Source organism: Abrus precatorius, unplaced genomic scaffold (genome assembly GCF_003935025.1).
Source record: "Abrus precatorius isolate BTA unplaced genomic scaffold, Abrus_2018 Scaffold6, whole genome shotgun sequence".
Classification (NCBI taxonomy): Eukaryota; Viridiplantae; Streptophyta; class Magnoliopsida; order Fabales; family Fabaceae; genus Abrus; species Abrus precatorius.
In genome coordinates, this window is record NW_020874406.1 from 8,467,141 (window position 1) to 8,485,111 (window position 17,971).

Below are 17,971 nucleotides of genomic sequence, written 5' to 3' on the forward strand. Positions count from 1 at the left end.
GCTAATGGACTCTACCTCACCGTCAGCTAGCAATGCCTCACATTGTTAATCGTCGAAAGGATGCAATTTGACAGTGGTATGGTAACATGGGCACCTTTTCGTCTGTTAGATGCATTTGCATAGTAAGAGATCAGAGTCTTGAAAAGACCTCCTATTCGGTGGATATGAAAACATAAGATTACGATAAACGCTTATTTTATTTTACATTTGATATTTACTAAAATAACAAATTAGATACATTATGTTATCCTATTTTCTTTGTAGGATAAAATTTACACTAGGAGTAAAAGATATGATAAACTCATAAGATAAAATTGTCATATCATATTAATTAAACAAACATTGAAAAATAGGATAAAATAAGAAAAATTATACTATCAATCTTCAATGGCTAAAGCACAGTCGGTGAAGGTTTAGGGCATCATCTTCTGGAAACATTTCCTTAAGAGTAAATCCCTAGAATAGTCTATGACATTGTAAGTATATATTCACCTCAATCCCTGGCATATTTCTTTATTTTATTAAAAACCATTCACTTTATTCTCTTTTCTCCTCGTTTTATTCTAACATTAAGAACTGAATGCTATTTTACAAAGGAACTAAAGACACTACTAATATGAGAGTTTCCTTCATACATTAAAACCTATAAAATTACATATTTGTAATATACCGATTTTTCCTTCGAGTTTAGGTTTATTAAATTTTACATGGGAAACAAACGAACTGACAACTAACAGTCATAGAAGAAGAAGAGGGAAAAACTATGCATCCATACCTTAAAAAATACAGCAACATAACCTCCACAACATCTTTTGATAATGTTCTACCACATGTCAAAACCTCATTAAATGAGATGCTACGTTATGAATGAGTGGCTTAAGAAAGCAAGCAAGCACTGCAAAATTGACAAGACGACCTTTCCCACTCATGAACTTGATACTGATGGGCATAATAACTAAATTGTTTATTAGCTATAACACCGAATAAAAGAACAAGAACAGTTTTTGCCTCTCCATGAACCAGTATAAGAACCAGTATATTATATCAAGTAATGAATATGCTAAAATGTAATATAAAGAGGAATAATATTATTTTGAAGGACAACAACACAATAGTCAAACTCAAGTTGTCATTGGAACAAAGCAAACACATAAAAAAAAAAGTATCAAATATGTCAAGCAGGGATCCTCCAAGCAGCAAAACCATGTTCAAGTCTTACTTCTTAGAAGATTTCCCTTTCTTTTGAGAGGCTTTTCCCTTCGCATTGTCGGCGAAGGAATCCATATTACTATCCTTCACATTAATCGCACCCTGACTGAATTCCGGAGAGAGGATTTTAGCAACCTCAGGAAAACCAATACTATTTCTACCACGTAACAACGTTTGCAAATTCTGCTCCCAAATCTTGTCTTTTTTAATACCAGGACTCTGCACAGCGCCAACAAGATATAAACGACAGGAACGTGATAAAACGACGATAACCTAAACGAAGTTGCTACTACATAAACAAATTAAACAATAATAACAATAAGAGCACGTGTGCGGCTGAGAACATTGATCAAACAGTTGGTGTGGAAGAACGAAATAAAGGAAAGAGAAGCGAACCTTGAAATTGTAGAGTTTGATGAACTTGGAGAGAATCAAGGCCATTTCGGAACGAGAGTGATGGGGAATCCCGAGGAAGTTGCAGAGCTCACTGGAAGATTTGCGGATCTTCCTATTGCCACTCCCAACAATTTCAGCAACAGCTTTGGACACCGTCGACATGCTCCTTCGCCCTGTCCAGCCCAACGCCATCTTAATCTGATTCCTTCTTTCTTCTACCTTTCAACTCAAACTTTATTGATTTCCTATGCGTTGTTATGGCTTCTCACCAGCTCCTATTTCGAACGACCAATCTAGTAAAGAATAATAAAACTTTGGCTTAATATTATATATATATATATATATTATATTTTTTTAACTTACTTATTTTACAAAAAAAATAACATCGAGCATCAAAAAACTAACATGCGATAACAATAAATTATTTATGTCATTTCTTAATAATGATTATGGAATAAAATTGATATTTTAAACAAAAATTAAAAATGCATATTTTAAAGAATAGCAAATATATTTAAGTTTGAAATTTTCTTTCTACTGTACTTTTTTAATTTATTTTTTTAATACATACTTGAGGTATATTATAATCTTTTATTAAAATAATATGATATTATAAATTTATTTTTTTTTTCTAATAAACGGGACAGAAGCCCAACAAAACAAAACTAAGCAACTTGCTTAGACTTCAAGATCCCCAAAAAATCCATCCGTAAAAAAGGCTCAAAAAACGGAGGAGCCTTATCAAAACAAGAACAAGACACTGCAAGATTGTGGCCTAATTTAGCCAATCAATCAGCACTTTGATTAGTTTCTTTAAACATATGATTAAACTTAATAAACTTAATTCTTTTAATCAACTCTCTTATTTTACTAATAACAAAATAAAAGGGATAATTACTATTCTAAACATTTACAATCAAAGATATGGCAGTTTTAGAATCACATTCTACCCAAATAACCAGTAGGTTTTTCTCAAGAACCAAATGGAGGTCCCAAAAGATACCCCAAAGTTGAGCAAGATTTTTCCCACAATAAACGCACCAATAGAGTCACGGATTAATCCCCCACAGTTAGCACCCACAGCATGAGACATGGAGCCATCTGTATTGCGCTTAAAAAACCTAGAAATGGGGGGCAGCCACTTCACCAAGAAATTGGTTCCTCGAGCATCAACAATCTGCTTCTGCCCAGACCTGCAACAAGAAAGAAAATAATCAACATCAAGATAATTTTTTCTTGAAAGGTCATGGTCATTAAGACTCTTATTCTGAAAAATAAAATTATTTCTAGATTTTCACAAATTTCATACAACAAAGCCAAAGATAATGCTCCAATTTGGATGCAGAGGAAAGTTGTGTTTGGAGAAATTAAAATCTAGTTAACTAGATATTCCTAGGCTGAAAAATTGCACCCATTTATCAGGAGGGAGAAAATTACTCCAAATACTATTGGCTACCTAACAATCCCTAAGGACACGAATGATAGTTTCAGGGGCCTCCATGCATCTAGGACACAAAGGAGAGACAAGTCATATTACGGGAAAATCTTTCTTCATTAGTTAGAAGCCTACCATGGGCAATTTTCTATAAAAAGAAAGAAATCGTAGGAGGGCCCTTCTAGGCCCAGACCATCTTAAAAATCTTATTATAGACAAGCATATCTTGACCAAGATTATAAATTAAATCATAGGTAGATTTTATTGAAAAACACCTAGAATTAGTTAAATTCCAAAAGAAACGATATTGATTATCAGTTATTCTAGGGGGGTTAATGGAGGACAGAATAGAACAAACAAGCCTAGGAAGCAAATCCCTCAACTTGTCCTAGTCCCAAAATCCCTGATTGGTGAAAAGAGCAACAGGGATATTGAGATCTTCAAGAATAGAACTGGTGACACAGCTGGATAGAACAGAGGCATCATGAATCCATTTATCTTTCCAAAATCTAATAATTAAACCATTCCCTAAATACTAGCCCAGACTCGCATAAAAAGACTCCCAAACAGAAGCTATAGTCTTCCATAAAGCTGAAGTATTAAGACCAGAATTAATCATAGGGTTTTTCCCAAAGGAAAACTTGTATTTTGCATGCAAGACCTTAGCCCATAACTCATTAGGGGAAGAAATCAATCTCCAGCAAAGCTTCATAATAAAGGACTTATTAACCAGATTTATATCTCTAAATCCTAAACCCCCTTCACTCTTGGGTTTACAAATCTTATCCCAACAAATAAGATGACATTTCCTATTATTCAGATACCCACAAATAAATTTCTTACAAATTGAGTTAATATCATTACAAACAGATTTAGGTATAAGCATAGTTTGCATAAAATAATTAAGAATGTTCATAATGTAAGCTTGAGTAAGGGTAACTCTACCAGCAAAAGAAAGAAAATTCATTTTCCAAGAGAACATCTTTTTTTAAATTTTATCAATTATGAAAACAAAATCTTTCCTGATAGGCTTAGAATTACTTATAGGAACCTCCAGGTATTTACCAAAATTAGAAGAGCTATTAATGCCAAGGATGGTAGCTATATCATTTCTAACAACAGAATCAAAATTTTTGAAAAAATAAATGGAAGATTTGTCTTTGTTCACAGATAGGCTAGAAGCCTACTCAAAATTATACAAACTAGATTGAATAGTCTCAGCATTATGCAGATCAGCTTTAGCCACTAGAACAATATCATTTTAACACATTAATAATATTAAATATTATATTTTTTAATCATTTTTTATTTTTTTAACTTGTGCAACGTTGGCGCGTGTAAAATATAATTTCTTAATTTAGTTTTTATATATAAGAAAAAAAAACGTTTTTGATTTGATCTTTATGTGCATAATTTTTAAACATAATTGTGTATCTTTTATTATTGTTACATAGTATAATTGGGTTGAAATTAATGTAAAATACAACAACAGTATTAAAGATAATTAAAAGAATTACGAACGTAGTATTTTTTATGTTGGTGTTCTTTTTTATTTGTTCCATATATTTCATTTTGTTGTAATTTTATTAGATAATGAAAAGATAAATAGTAATTCAAACTTTCATAAAATTAACTTTAGAACTTTAACTAAAAATTTCACTCTCGTTATTAAAGTTATAAGGTTATTATTATTAAAAAATAATTAAATAAAAATTAATTTAAAGGCTGAAAACAACTGATTATTGTAAAAACTCATTTATAAAAATTTAATATAAATGATTGTAAGTTGAAATATTTTATTTATTAATTAATCATTAAAATATTTTAAAAATAAAAATAGATATTGAGAATTTAAAAGAAAAAATAGAACACGAAATATATTTTATTATATGTACATTTAACACAAATGAAATATATATTTAATAACATAGCATATTATAATTAATTAATAATATAAAATTATTTTATATTTTATATTTCTGTTCTTCGTACCAATGTGAAGTTACCTTACTTTTATGTTAAACGAAGTATAATTACCATGTAAAACAACTATAATTTTACTAAAATTTTAAATTATTTATAATTTAAAAATGAGTAAATATTTAATTTAGTTAGTAAAACATGCAATTGTTCAAATTAATTTTCTAAAATTAAAATTTTAAATGTTAATTTATTATATTAATAATTATCAAATAATATAGTCATTATTATTAAAAGATGTTAAAATTAAATAAAACAGTAATAATTTATCATATTAAATGATACATAAAAATTTATTTTGCATACAACATTATTTTATTTTTTTAAGATTTAATTATATTTTTAATCTATGTAAATATAAGTTATTTTGTGATAAGTTTATATAAAAAATTTTATTAAAATTTAGTTTCTAAAAATTAAAAAATTTAAGATTTAGTCTTTAATATTATTAATTTTACATCTATTAAATGTTAAATTGCTGATGAAAAACTAACCCATGTTACCGTCACATTAATTAATTTATTATATTTTATTATTTAAAATTTATATTTGTAAATAAGTCCTTTTAAGTATATTTTAAATATTTATTAAAAAAAGTCCATCTACTTTATATCTCAATTTCCTCCAACTCTCCTCACCAGACGGAAAAGTCACCACCAATGCATTTCTCGCCTTCCACCCTCAGACAGCAGCACACCTCCTCGCTCCACTCTTTACTGACCATTTCCTCCGTGGCTACACTGTCTCCTCCGATTATCGCACCTTCCTAAAACACCTTTCCCGCACTAACCTCTTTAAACGCAAGGGCCACAACACACCCTGTGATGTGTTTTGCTAGGATTAATTTGTTTGTGCAGTCTTTTATGTTGTTATTGTTGTCTAAGAGAGATGTACCTAATAAGGTTGTGTAGCTTTTGGGGTTGCTTGGTTTTGGATTTGGTACCCTTTTTTAGTTTCTTGCTTGCCGAATTAGGGGAAGAGGGTTTTGTTTGTGGTGGCTAGTTTTTGTGACGTCCAGCACATTTTCGGTGCCCTTTTTTTTTTTACTCCCTAAACAAATATATAATATTTTAATAAGTGAATAGTAACTTCATTTGGCTATAAATAGTCGTGAGGAATGAAATTGAGTGTGTGCATAACAAGAGTGTTTATCAAGCATTGATAGAATTCTAGTGAGAGAAAAATAGAGTGTTGAGTAAATCCTAAAAAGTGTGAGAAATATACTGGGGTGGGTATCATCTCTATTTCTTCTTGGTATTACAAAATTTGTAATATTTGAATAGGAGTGGGTCTCATTTGGTACACTATATTTTACATCTCTTGTGTGATAGAGTGTTGAAAGGATATTGTAAATATCCCGAGATATAGTGGAATATTTTTTGAAGTTTGTCCTGTGGTTTTTTCTTCCACATTGGAGGTTTTTCTCTGCTTATTTTATTCAGTTAGAATAATTCTTAGTATGCTCTGTGGTTGCAGTTTAGTCTGATCTTCCACATCAGAAAAGAATTATTTCTGTTATCCTGCCGTGGCTGATTGTTGAATTGCTAGAGAAGTGTGTTTTTTTTTTGTATTAGTAACTGGAAAGGTTCTGGCTAAGGAAAGACTTGGTATTTAAGTGATATGTTGTGATCCACTTCTCTTTCCTGGGAAGTATTTCAGGGCACACTTTACAAGTTACACCGCTGCGCTGCTAGATCTATTTATTAGATCTGAATTATTGCTCGCCAGTTTACGTTAGAATTTTAATTTACACGTCCAAGTTTGTCCACATTTGAGCCCAACAAGTGGTATCAGAGCTTAAGTTGGGCTCTGTATCACCGAGTGTAAATTAAATGGAAGAGAACGTAGGTACCATGGTGAAGCTGACAACAACAAACTACTCCATTTGGAAGCCAAAAATGGAGGACATACTTTTCTACAAGGACTTGTATGATCCTATGGAAAAGGGAGATCAAAAGCCAGAAGACGTGAAGGATGAGGATTGGAAAAAGACACACCGGAAGGCCGTCAGTTTAATTAGGCAGTGGGTGGATATCAGCATATTCCACCATGTTGCCACAGAGACGAATGCCCAGACTCTGTGGAACAAAATTGAACAAATGTATTAGAGGAAGACTGCACAGAACAAAGCTTTCGTTGATGAAGAAGCTAGTTACCATGGAGATAAAACTTGATGAAGAATTGCAGGCGCTGTTACTTTTGAGTTCATTACCAGATAGCTGGGAGACTCTGGTGGTGTCATTAAGCAACTCTGCTCCTGAAGGAAAACTGACTTTGTCTCAAGTCAAAGACAGCATGTTTAATGAAGTAACAAGGAGAAAAGACTCTGGGGCAAGCAGTTCCCATGCCCTTGTCACAGAGAACAGGGGGAGAAGTAAGAGCAGAGGACGAAGTAACAAATCCAGAGATAAGTCACAGTCTCAGTCCAGAAGAAAATTCAAGTGTTACCACTGCGGTGAAGAAGGGCACATCAAAAGAAACTATAAAGCCTGAAAGAACAGAGAGAAGAAAGACCGACGAAACTCTAGATCGGATGACGATGAAAATACTGCATCCCCTGTGACAATTGGGGATGTGGTAGTACTCTCTGTTGAAGAAGAAGAAGAGTGTCAAGTTACAGACTCATGTGATGAATGGGTCATTGACTCAGCAGCATCTTATCATGCAACTTCTCACAAGGAATTCTTTACTGTGTACAAAGCAGGAGACTTTGGTAAAGTAAAGATGGGCAATAGCAGTATGGCAGATATTGTGGGAATTGGTGATGTGTGCATTCAAACCAATACAGGATGCACAATAACACTAAAAGATGTGCGACATGTGCCAGATCTACGTCTGAATTTGATCTCTGTGCGTGCTTTGGATCTAGCTGATTACGACAGTCATTTTGGTAACAGCAAGTGGAGGCTTACCAAAGGATCGTTGTTGGTTGCTAGAGGCACAGTAAATTCAACGTTGTATAAAACTCAAGTGAAGTTGATCAAGGGCGGATTGAATGCAGTTGAGTATGATGATTCGCCAAATTTGTGGCACAAAAGATTGGCTCATATAAGTGAAAAAGGATTGCAGATTTTGGCAAGAAAGTCCCTTATCCCGTTTGCCAAAAATACAAAGCTGAATCCTTGTGATCACTATTTGTTTGGCAAGTATCATAGAGTGTCTTTCAGCAAAATGTCGAAGCTGAAAGAGAATATTTTGGAGATAGTTCATTCTGATGTATGTGGACCCATGGAAGTGGAGAGTCTTGGTGGTAGCAGATATTATGTGACATTTATTGATGATGCTTCACGAAAATTGTGGGTGTACTTCTTAAGAACGAAGGACCAGGTTTTTCAATGCTTCAAAAGGTTTCATGCAATGGTGGAGAGACAGGCTGGTAAACCTTTGAAGTGTCTTCGCACGGATAATGGGGGTGAATATACTTCCCATGAATTCAAGAATTATTGTGCTGAGCATGGCATCAGGCATGAGAAGACGGTACCTGGAACCCCACAACATAATGGTGTGGCCGAACGAATCAACAGAACCATTATGGAGAAAGTAAGATGCATGTTAAGAATGGCAAAACTGCCTAAGCCATTCTAGGGTGAAGCTGTTCTAATGGCAAGCTACCTAATTAACCGATCTCCATCTGTTCCTTTGGGCTTTGATATCCCTGAGAGAGTATGGTCCGGACATGATGTTAAATACTCTCATTTGAAAGTGTTTGGATGTAAAGCTTTTGCTCATATGAGTAAGGAACAAAGACAAAAACTTGATGATAGAGCCATTCCTTGCATATTTCTGGGCTACGGAGATGAGGAATTTGGCTACAGGTTATGGGATTCGAAAAATAGGAAAGTTATTAGAAGCAGAGATGTAGTGTTCCATGAGCAAGAAACTATGTCGGATTCTGCTTCACCAAAAATCAGAGAACCAGGTGGTAAGGTTGATCTTACACCAGTTGTTTCTCCTAAAAATGCTACAGTAAGGGGAGAGTGTGATGGAGAACTTAGGGTTGATAATGAGCCAGCAATAGAAGATGGTGATGATGAAAGTGTTGAGCAAGAAAACCCAGAAGTTCCACCTCAGCCTCGGAAATTAAGTAGACCACACTAGCCATCTACAAAGTATCCTAGTTCGACGTATATAACCATCACTGAAAAGGGGGAGCCAGAAAACTTTGAAGAAGTTCAGACTCATAAGGATAAATCCCAGTGGATGAAAGCCATGCAAGAAGAAATGGATTCCCTGGTGAAGAATGATACTTATGAGTTGGTCAAGCTCCCTAAAGGCAGAAAAGCCTTGAAAAATAAATGGGTGTTCAAGCTTAAGAAAGATGGTGACAAGCTGTTGAAGTACAAGGCTCGCTTAGTCGTAAAAGGTTTTGGACAAAAGCGAGGAATAGATTTTGATAAAATCTTCTCTCCAGTTGTGAAGATGAGCTCTATTCGAGTTATACTCGGATTGGTGGCTAGCTTGGATCTGGAGCTTGAACAGCTAGATGTGAAGACTGCGTTTCTTCATGGAGACCTTGATGAAGAAATCTACATGGAGCAACCAAAAGGTTTTGAGGAGACTGGAAAGGAGCATATGGTTTGCAGATTGAAGAAGAGCTTGTATGGATTGAAACAGGCTCCAAGACAGTGGTATAAGAAATTTGACTCGTTTATGGCGAGTCATCGATATGCCAAGACTGATGCAGATCATTGTGTATTTGTCAAGACATTTCCAGGTGATAAATTCATTATTCTTCTGTTGTATGTAGATGATATGTTGATAGTGGGACAGGATGCGAAGCTGATTGGTGATTTGAAGAAGGAATTGTCAAAGTTTTTTTATATGAAAGATCTGGGCCCTGCAAAACAGATTTTGGGCATGCAGATCATGCGAGACCGAAAATCTAGGAGGTTGTGGTTATCGCAGGAACGGTATGTGAATCGGATTCCGGACAGATTCAACATGAAGACGGCTAAACCAGTTAGTACACCATTGGCCAATCACTTCAAACTCAGCAAAAGAAGTTGTCCTACAAGTCAAGAAGAAAAAGAAGCTATGGCGGGTATTCCATACTCCTCACCAGTCGGGAGTTTGATGTATGTCATGGTTTGTACGAGGCCAGATATAGCTCATGCGGTCGGAGTTGTTAGCAGGTATCTTTCCAATCCTGGAAAAGAGCATTGGGAAGCAGTGAAGTGGATCTTGAGATATCTGAAAGGTAGTTCTAATATGTGCTTGAGCTTTGGAATACCTAACCCAGTTCTTGAAGGATACACAGATGCAGATATGACAGGTGACCTGGATAGTAGAAAATCTACTTCAGGACTTGTGTTTACCTTTGCAGGGGGAGCTATATCTTGGCAATCCAAATTGTAGAAATGTGTGGCCTTATCAACTATTGAAGCTGAGTATATTGCCATGACTGAAGCAGGAAAGGAAATGCTTTGGTTGAAGAGGTTTCTTCAACAACTGGGAATTGAGCAGAAAAGGTACGTTATCCATTGCGATAGCCAAAGCGCATTGGATTTAAGTAAGAATGCGATGTATCACTCTCGCACGAAGCACATTGATGTCAGATATCATTGGCTGCGTCAGGCAGTGGAAGAACAAGAGTTCAAGCTAGATAAGATTCACACGGATAAAAATTCTGCTGATATGATGACGAAAGTTGTTGCACGAGAAAAACATAAACAATGTGCCAAGCTGATTGGCATGGATCGCATGTAAAGATTCCAAGAGTGCACCTTTGTGCTGGAGGGGTAGAATTGTGATGTCCAGCACATTTTCAGTGCCATTTTTTTTTGACTCCCTAAACAAATAAATAATATTTTAATAAGTTAATAGTAACTTCATTTGGCTATAAATAGCCGTGAGGAATGAAATTAAGTGTGTGCATCACAAGAGTGTTTATCAAGCATTGATAGAATTCTTGTGAGAGAAAAATAGAGTGTTGAGTAAATCCTAAAGAGTGTGAAAAATATACTGGGTGGGTATCATCTCTATTTCTTCTTGGTATTACAAAATTTGTAATATTTGAATAGGAGTGGGTCTCATTGGGTACACTATATTTTACATCTCTTGTGTGATAAAGTGTTGAAAGGATATTGTAAATATCCCGAGATATAGTGAAATATGTTTTGGAGTTTGTCCCGTGGTTTTTTCTTCCACATTGGAGGTTTTTCTCTGCTTATTTTATTCAGTTAGAATAATTCTTAGTATGCTCTGTGGTTGCAGTTTAGTCTGATCTTCCACATCAGAAAAGAATTATTTCTGTTATCCTTCTGTGACTGATTGTTGGATTGCTGGAGAAGAGTTTTTTTTTTTATTAGTAAATGGAAAGGTGCTGGCTAAGGAAAGACTTGATATTTAAGTGATCTATTGTGATCCACCTCTCTTTTTTGGGAAGTATTCCAGTGCACACTTTACAAGTTACACCGCTGCGCTGCTAGATCTATTTATTAGATCTGAATTATTGCTCGCCAGTTTACGTCAAAATTTTAATTTACACGTCCAAGTTTTTCCGCATTTGAGCTCAACAGTTTTTCTGTTGCTGGAATTTAGCATGTTTAGTTTTGTTTGAACTATTTTTCTTCTAATGTGTATTTGAGTCTACCAAGTCGGGGTGATTGGTTTGAGATGCAAACTAACGGGACTCTTGATGTCAAAGTGTTCTACTTGGATGTATTGGTTTCATGGTGGGTTGCAATTTCAAGTGAAGTACCATCTGTTTCCGCAGTTGTCCAGGGGGACTAACATATTAGGAAGATTGCGCCTTTGGTTAGGGACATTTGTAAGAAGCACAATCTTCCATTATAATTGTTGTTACATTAGATTGAAGAGTGGCAACTAGCAATCATGAGTGATATCCAACAACCGAAGGGACCCCACACAATATCCTCGTTACTTTCATAATATGCCATAGATGGCCATGTACAGGGTTTCAAGATCTTGCCCCTCCTCTCGATATGTGAAACTCCATTTTGCAACATTGTCATAAGAGACTTTTGGGTGGTGGATAAAGTGAAAATGGGAGAGAAAGGTGAAGATAAACGAAGAAGAAAGAATCTTGGGGTGAGATATTTGGTAAAACTGTTAAAAGTTAAACAATACTATTATTGTAATTTGAAGGAAAAAGACGGCATAAAAAAGATAAAACATATTAAAGAAAAAAAAAAGGCTACTTGAAAATATCAAAAGTTAAGAATGAAATTAAGTAATTATAAAAATTAATAAAATAGTATCATTTTATTTTCATAATAAATTTTTATCTTTGTAATAATCATGACTTCATTCTTTATTTTTAATATTTTAAAATGATAATAACTAAATTGATGGATGGTTGTTAATATTAGAGACTAACTATTGAGCATGTGTATCAATGGTAATGAATTATTCCAACTTGTAGTGTCAAATTTAAATTTTAATAAATATAATTGTATTAAATACTTTAATAGAAAATTTTGCTATATACAGTAGTCTTACTTAAATCAATCAATCATGTTTCCAATGGAGGATTAGGTGCTAAAATTATCATGTCACTTTATTTATGTAATTTTAATATTTTTTTCATTGAAATTATTATTTTATTTTTTAAATTGATTAAATTTCTCTTAATTTTATCTCAAGATAGAGTAACAACACATCTTAATTATAAAAAGATAAAATCATAAAAAAATGTTGAAATGAGTAAAAAGTAAATGAATTTTTAATCTAAATTTTAAAATATAAATTTGTATCTGAATTCTTAATTTGACAATAGAAAAATTATTTTTTTAGATAAATCATTTTTTTAAAGCAAGTCATATTTTGTTAGAGATCAAATTATTATCTTCTTGAATTATCCATTATATATATAAAAAAGTCTTACACACTTGACACTATATACTTGATTGATCCTTTTTTATATATTTTTTTATTACAAAATTATACTTTTGTTAGAATAGAATTAGTCAAAAAACTTTTTTTTTCTTGTTATTTATTATTATTGATGTTTTATATTTAATTATTTTTATTTTCATATTTATAATAATGTATAACTAAATACCTCTTGTTATGGAGTTAATGTGTGAATATTATTGTAATATAAATTTTGATTTTATGATATTAATATTATTTATTGATCATGCTTGTATATATTTTTATCCTGCCATTAACAAAATAATGAAATTAAAAGGTAATTTAAATTTAGAAGTTAAAACTATCCATTTATTACCTAAAATTCTAATAAATTAATTAAGATTAATAAATATAATTTTTTTAATATTCTTATTTATTTATTTTTTCTATGATAATAAGAACAACATATAAATAAGAAGATTGTCATTTAATAACGATAACAATTAATTAAGTGATTGATAATTTTTTTAATACATTTAAATAAAATTAAAATAAAGAACACATAGTTAATTAGTAATCATAAAAACAAAAAAATAAAATAAAAATTTCGTTCATATAAATTAACTTTGTAATTTATATTTTTTTGTTTTATTTTTAACTTCTTTTAGTTATTTTTCAATCCAAATACCTCTGCATTAAAGAAATATTAATAATATATGTTTGTAATTATAGTATTTGTGAGAACAATAATGAGAAGGTCTAAACCACTCTATTTTATTATAAGTAAATGGTATATTTATTTATTGGTTGGAATAATTTTTAAAAATTTAAAATTCGTAACAATATTTATGGTCTAAACCGAAAAATAAGCAATATAAGTTAACAAAATATATGATAAAGATATATTTAATAAATAATTTAACTAAACAAATCTATAAATTCTTTTAATTATAATATAATTGTTATTTCACAAAAGTTAATAATTGTTTTTTCTACTTTAAATTAAGTGGCGTTTAAACAATTTTTTTTTTCACATTAATCAATATTTAAGAATTTCAATGCTATTATATTTTGAATTTAGTTCTACCCTGTAAATATATAATGAATATAATTATTTTTTAGTACTGTGTTAGTTAACTTTTAGCATATAAACATAATAGCGCAACTAAAATTACTAATAACATATTAATACAAATAAATGCATACCTACTAATAGCATATTTACACCGTCATCGTTATTATTGTATAAAATTGTTATGAGAAGCAATTAATTATACATATAAACGCATAAGGTATAAACATTGATAAGAAAAGAAATCAATAATATATATTAAAATAGTATAGAATATGGGTATTAAGCTAGAATAACTTTTAAGATTTAATTATTCATAATTTCCATTATATATTTAAATTTCGAATAACAATATATTTGGGAAACTTATTTAACATAATCATTAAACTGAGTAGTCGTGCTTCATAGGGTAACAGATCAGAGAACTCGTTTTTATTTTATTTTTCACCTTTGAAGAATACGCATCAATTCCAAAGATATTCGGAATTTGCCTCCGAAAATATCTGAGTATAACGGGTCGGGTCGACCCGAAAATCTCAACCGTCCATTCTGCTTTGCATCTATCGGCGAAGTAATCAATCATCTATCTTCTTTTGCCGTTTCGTGGTGATTCCACAACCGTCCTTCAAATTCCGGCCACCGGATTACTCTCATTTTTCCGATTGGCCGGTCAATCTGCAATACCTCTCCGGTCTCTCGACGGATCTCCTGTTTGCAATCGCACCCTTACCTTCCTGCTGTTTTTCTGATACCATGACTTTTTCCGACGACGAGGACGAAAACCTGGCTCAATTTCTGGAATCAGAAGTCCTCTCTGAGGTCTCTGATAAGGTATTCCGTTTATTCACGATTTTCAATTTTTTTCGCATCGATTAGGGTTTTGATTTGGGATTCAGAAAGAAAATGTTTGTAATTGGTTTATTCGAGATTATTTCTTCCTGGATATAATTTGAATGACTACTGTTCCAGGAAGAGGAAAATGTGGAGGAACCAAAAGCAAAGAGAAAGCGAGTAGAGGAGGCTGAGAGTGCTGAACAAAATTCTGGTTCATCATCTGTGCCGAAGAACATTGGGGTCAATAATGGGGCGGTGCCAGGAAGGATTGAGACTGGTCATTTCAGCAAAGTTCCACCTGAGCTTTTTCATCATATCCTGAAGTTTCTTTCCTCCGAGGTTACTTCTTTGTACATGCTTTTGTGGGTTTTTTTTTTTCTTTTAAATTTTATTTTGAAAGGGAAAGTTATTTAATAGCGGCATTTGAATTAACTAACTACGGTTTTTTGATGGGACAGGACCTTATTTCTTGTTCCTTGGTCTGTAGGTTTCTTAATTATGCTGCATCTGATGAAGCATTGTGGCGTCGCTTGTAAGTACACTAGTATATATTGTTTTGTCAAATTCGCTACCTTTCTGAGTGTTGTTTACAGTTGTTAGAGATTTAGCATCAGATAGGTTGTATGGACTAATTTGGATGTTGTATTGTTTTTATTTGGGATCCCTGTCAATTAGCTAGTGTTGATATTCTAGTTGACAGAGTTCCGGTCCCATATCTACTGGGTATGAGACACGGAACTCCGCCATTTAAAGTGGATGCTCTTCCTCTTCTCTGCTTGGCTTTGAGGAGTAGGTTCTCCTCTACTTGAATAGTTCATGTTGTTTGCATTTCCTTGTTTAGCGAGTTGTGTACAATTATTAAAATGTATGAACCATATTTATGCCAATTGTCGTGGAAAATTTTGTTCAGGTACTGTATGCGATGGGGCCTTCTTCCCCCTACAAGGAAGATAAGGGAATGCCCATGGAAAAAGTTATACATTCAGGTGCTTGCACATTTTGCATTTCTATTTTTCTTAGTAGTCTTTCATTATTCTTTTTTGTGCACGGATTCATCAATTAGTGATTTATGGTTGAGCATTTTTTATGGCATTAACTGAATTACCTACTTAAGATGTTTGCCTATTTCATCTTTATTCTCTTGGAAAGCAAATTGGAGTTAGTCAACCTTGCATTATTAATTTTTGTGTGGATATTGTCATTTACACAGCGTGATGGAGAGGACATGGTTGAACTTGTTAGAAGTTGTCAAAATGAGTTTAAGGAGTATTACATTCAAATGCAAGCAGCTAAGCGAAGTCAAGCGCCTCATCCTTCACAGGTAATGAGAGAAATTATTGTAGTGTGGAACTATATACTGACTTATTTAGATTTTCAGCTATTTAAAAAACAAAGTTAAATAAACAGTTCTAGTCCTTGTACTGTGTGACTTTTTATGCTCCCTAGGTTCCCTGGTTTCACTTGAAGTGGGGAAGAGAAAGGGATATAGAGCTGAAGCTTTTGTAGATGTAGTAATGCTTATTTATTTTTGCTCCTAGTATATCTATCCTAATAGGGATTTGGGATTTTATAACAGTATGCTAATACTGCCCTGAGAAATAAATTTGTATCTTTTAATATTGTTGATCTCTTTTCGTTGACGTAATTTTCTATACCTCTATAAAATGGACGTCACTTAACCATTTGTTATTTCTCCACCCTGTTTTCTGCATGTGAAGTTGAAAGATGATAAGATTATTCTTGACAAGACATTGGCTGATCAAGTGTCATCATGGAAAAGTAGCAGGGGCCTAAGTGATACAGTGGTGACTGATCATGCTTGTTCTGGGGACACATGTTCTTACTACCAAATGGGAGATGTTTTTATTTGTGAGAAGACTGGACAAGTTCATGGTGGGAAAAATCATCTATGCTATGCTTCTATGTATTTTGAATACATGACATCTTTTTCAATATTAACTTTTAAATCCTTTGGTATGGCCTGGACTAATGCATATATTTGTCTTTATTTTCATTTCTAGTCTGTGATGATACATGTAGAGAAGTAGTTATGGATCCAACAAACGAGCTTTTGGTCTGTACAATATCAGGGCACTGTTTTGATAGATTACTGTCACCTGCTGAAATGGAGCCTGATGCTGTAAGTCTAAATATTCTTTAACATATATTTTTATATTGTTATACTGTAATACACAATTACACATCCATGCACATTGATCTTATGAAAGTGATCGGTATCTATTATAATCTTAGGGTATGTTTGGGAGAGGGTTTTTGGAGGGAAAGGGAGGAGAAGACTTATTTTTATATTTTAAATAAATATATTTAAAATTAATAATTTTTAAAAATAAAAAATATAAATTAATATAATAATAAAAACTTAATTTATTAATAATATATTTGTCATCTTAAATAATATATAATTCTTTTAATATAAAATTAAAAAATAAGCTCTCCCCTCCCTTCGCCTCCAGAAACCCTCTCCCCTCCCAAACAGACCCTTAACAAAGTTGAACTTATTTAATTTATCAAAATCAAGTTAAAAAGTAAACTCTTGATTATTTTAAAGTTTGGTAGAATTGATTTTGAACCATGGAACCTAATTATGATGCATGTTCAATTAACCTTAGTTATAGATTTTACATTGGAACTGGTTGTCACAGTAAGAAGAATTGATTTTGGCATTTTGCCTGACGGGCACATTCTATATAATTTTTCTCCTAATGGTTTCTTATTCTTTCGAAATTTCAGGAGCAGCTGCAAGGCGGTGTGACTGATGAGGCAGAACCATTTATGGGATCTGGCCGTTTTGGTAAACTTATCTCTTTGGCTTTCATTCTGTTTTTTAGGGAGTATATCAGTTCTTGCACATGCATCTCATTATTATGATGTTCTCTTCCATTTTAACAGCACGAGCTTATTTGCTGGGATACAATTGTGCTGATGAAAAGGAGCTTGAAGCTACTTTGAGGTTTTGCTGATCCCCACTTTTAGCTCTTCTGGACTGGATGACCTTATCTCTCATCATTTGTCTATTTAACATTAAATATGTTGCAGTTTCTCTTGGCTTTAGAATATTTGCTCAGTCTTAGATTATAAAACTATGCGTTTGTCTAATTGTCTTTCATTTTAGTATTTAGTAGTTGTATGCATGTATAGTTGAATTTTTTCAGTAGAGGAATTTTTCTTTTTTCTCCTTACTGCAATTTTTGGTCCTTTACGTTGAAAGC

The 17,971-nt window shown here is 32.8% G+C and overlaps 2 protein-coding genes across 2 annotated transcripts; one reads left to right on the forward strand and one right to left on the reverse strand.

The window, feature by feature from the left end:
- Window positions 1-1,019: 1,019 nt before the first annotated feature.
- On the reverse strand, window positions 1,020-1,907 carry LOC113869836. The gene is made up of 2 exons (XM_027506332.1): window positions 1,606-1,907; window positions 1,020-1,428 (listed from the first exon to the last, which is right to left on the reverse strand). Exons 1-2 carry the CDS (start codon window positions 1,795-1,797, stop codon window positions 1,216-1,218), a joined length of 405 nt encoding a protein of 134 aa, XP_027362133.1. The 5' UTR covers window positions 1,798-1,907; the 3' UTR covers window positions 1,020-1,215.
- Window positions 1,908-14,387: 12,480 nt separating this feature from the next.
- LOC113869432 (F-box protein SKIP31) lies at window positions 14,388-17,936 on the forward strand. Its single transcript, XM_027505752.1, has 9 exons — window positions 14,388-14,738; window positions 14,877-15,080; window positions 15,200-15,273; window positions 15,652-15,727; window positions 15,952-16,062; window positions 16,460-16,634; window positions 16,763-16,881; window positions 17,493-17,553; window positions 17,652-17,936. Exons 1-9 carry the CDS (start codon window positions 14,661-14,663, stop codon window positions 17,720-17,722), a joined length of 969 nt encoding a protein of 322 aa, XP_027361553.1. The 5' UTR covers window positions 14,388-14,660; the 3' UTR covers window positions 17,723-17,936.
- The last annotated feature ends 35 nt before the right edge of the window (window positions 17,937-17,971 follow it).

Excerpts from the sequence above, each read along its gene's own strand:
- LOC113869836 (XM_027506332.1), bottom strand. The coding sequence starts at position 1,797 with ATGGCGTTGGGCTGGACAGGGCGAAGGAGCATGTCGACGGTGTCCAAA. Across the intron at positions 1,429-1,605 it reads TCAAACTCTACAATTTCAAG|AGTCCTGGTATTAAAAAAGA; the intron begins GTTCGCTTCTCT and ends GGCGCTGTGCAG.
- LOC113869432 (XM_027505752.1), top strand. The coding sequence starts at position 14,661 with ATGACTTTTTCCGACGACGAGGACGAAAACCTGGCTCAATTTCTGGAA. Across the intron at positions 14,739-14,876 it reads TCTCTGAGGTCTCTGATAAG|GAAGAGGAAAATGTGGAGGA; the intron begins GTATTCCGTTTA and ends CTACTGTTCCAG. Across the intron at positions 16,882-17,492 it reads CTGAAATGGAGCCTGATGCT|GAGCAGCTGCAAGGCGGTGT; the intron begins GTAAGTCTAAAT and ends TCGAAATTTCAG.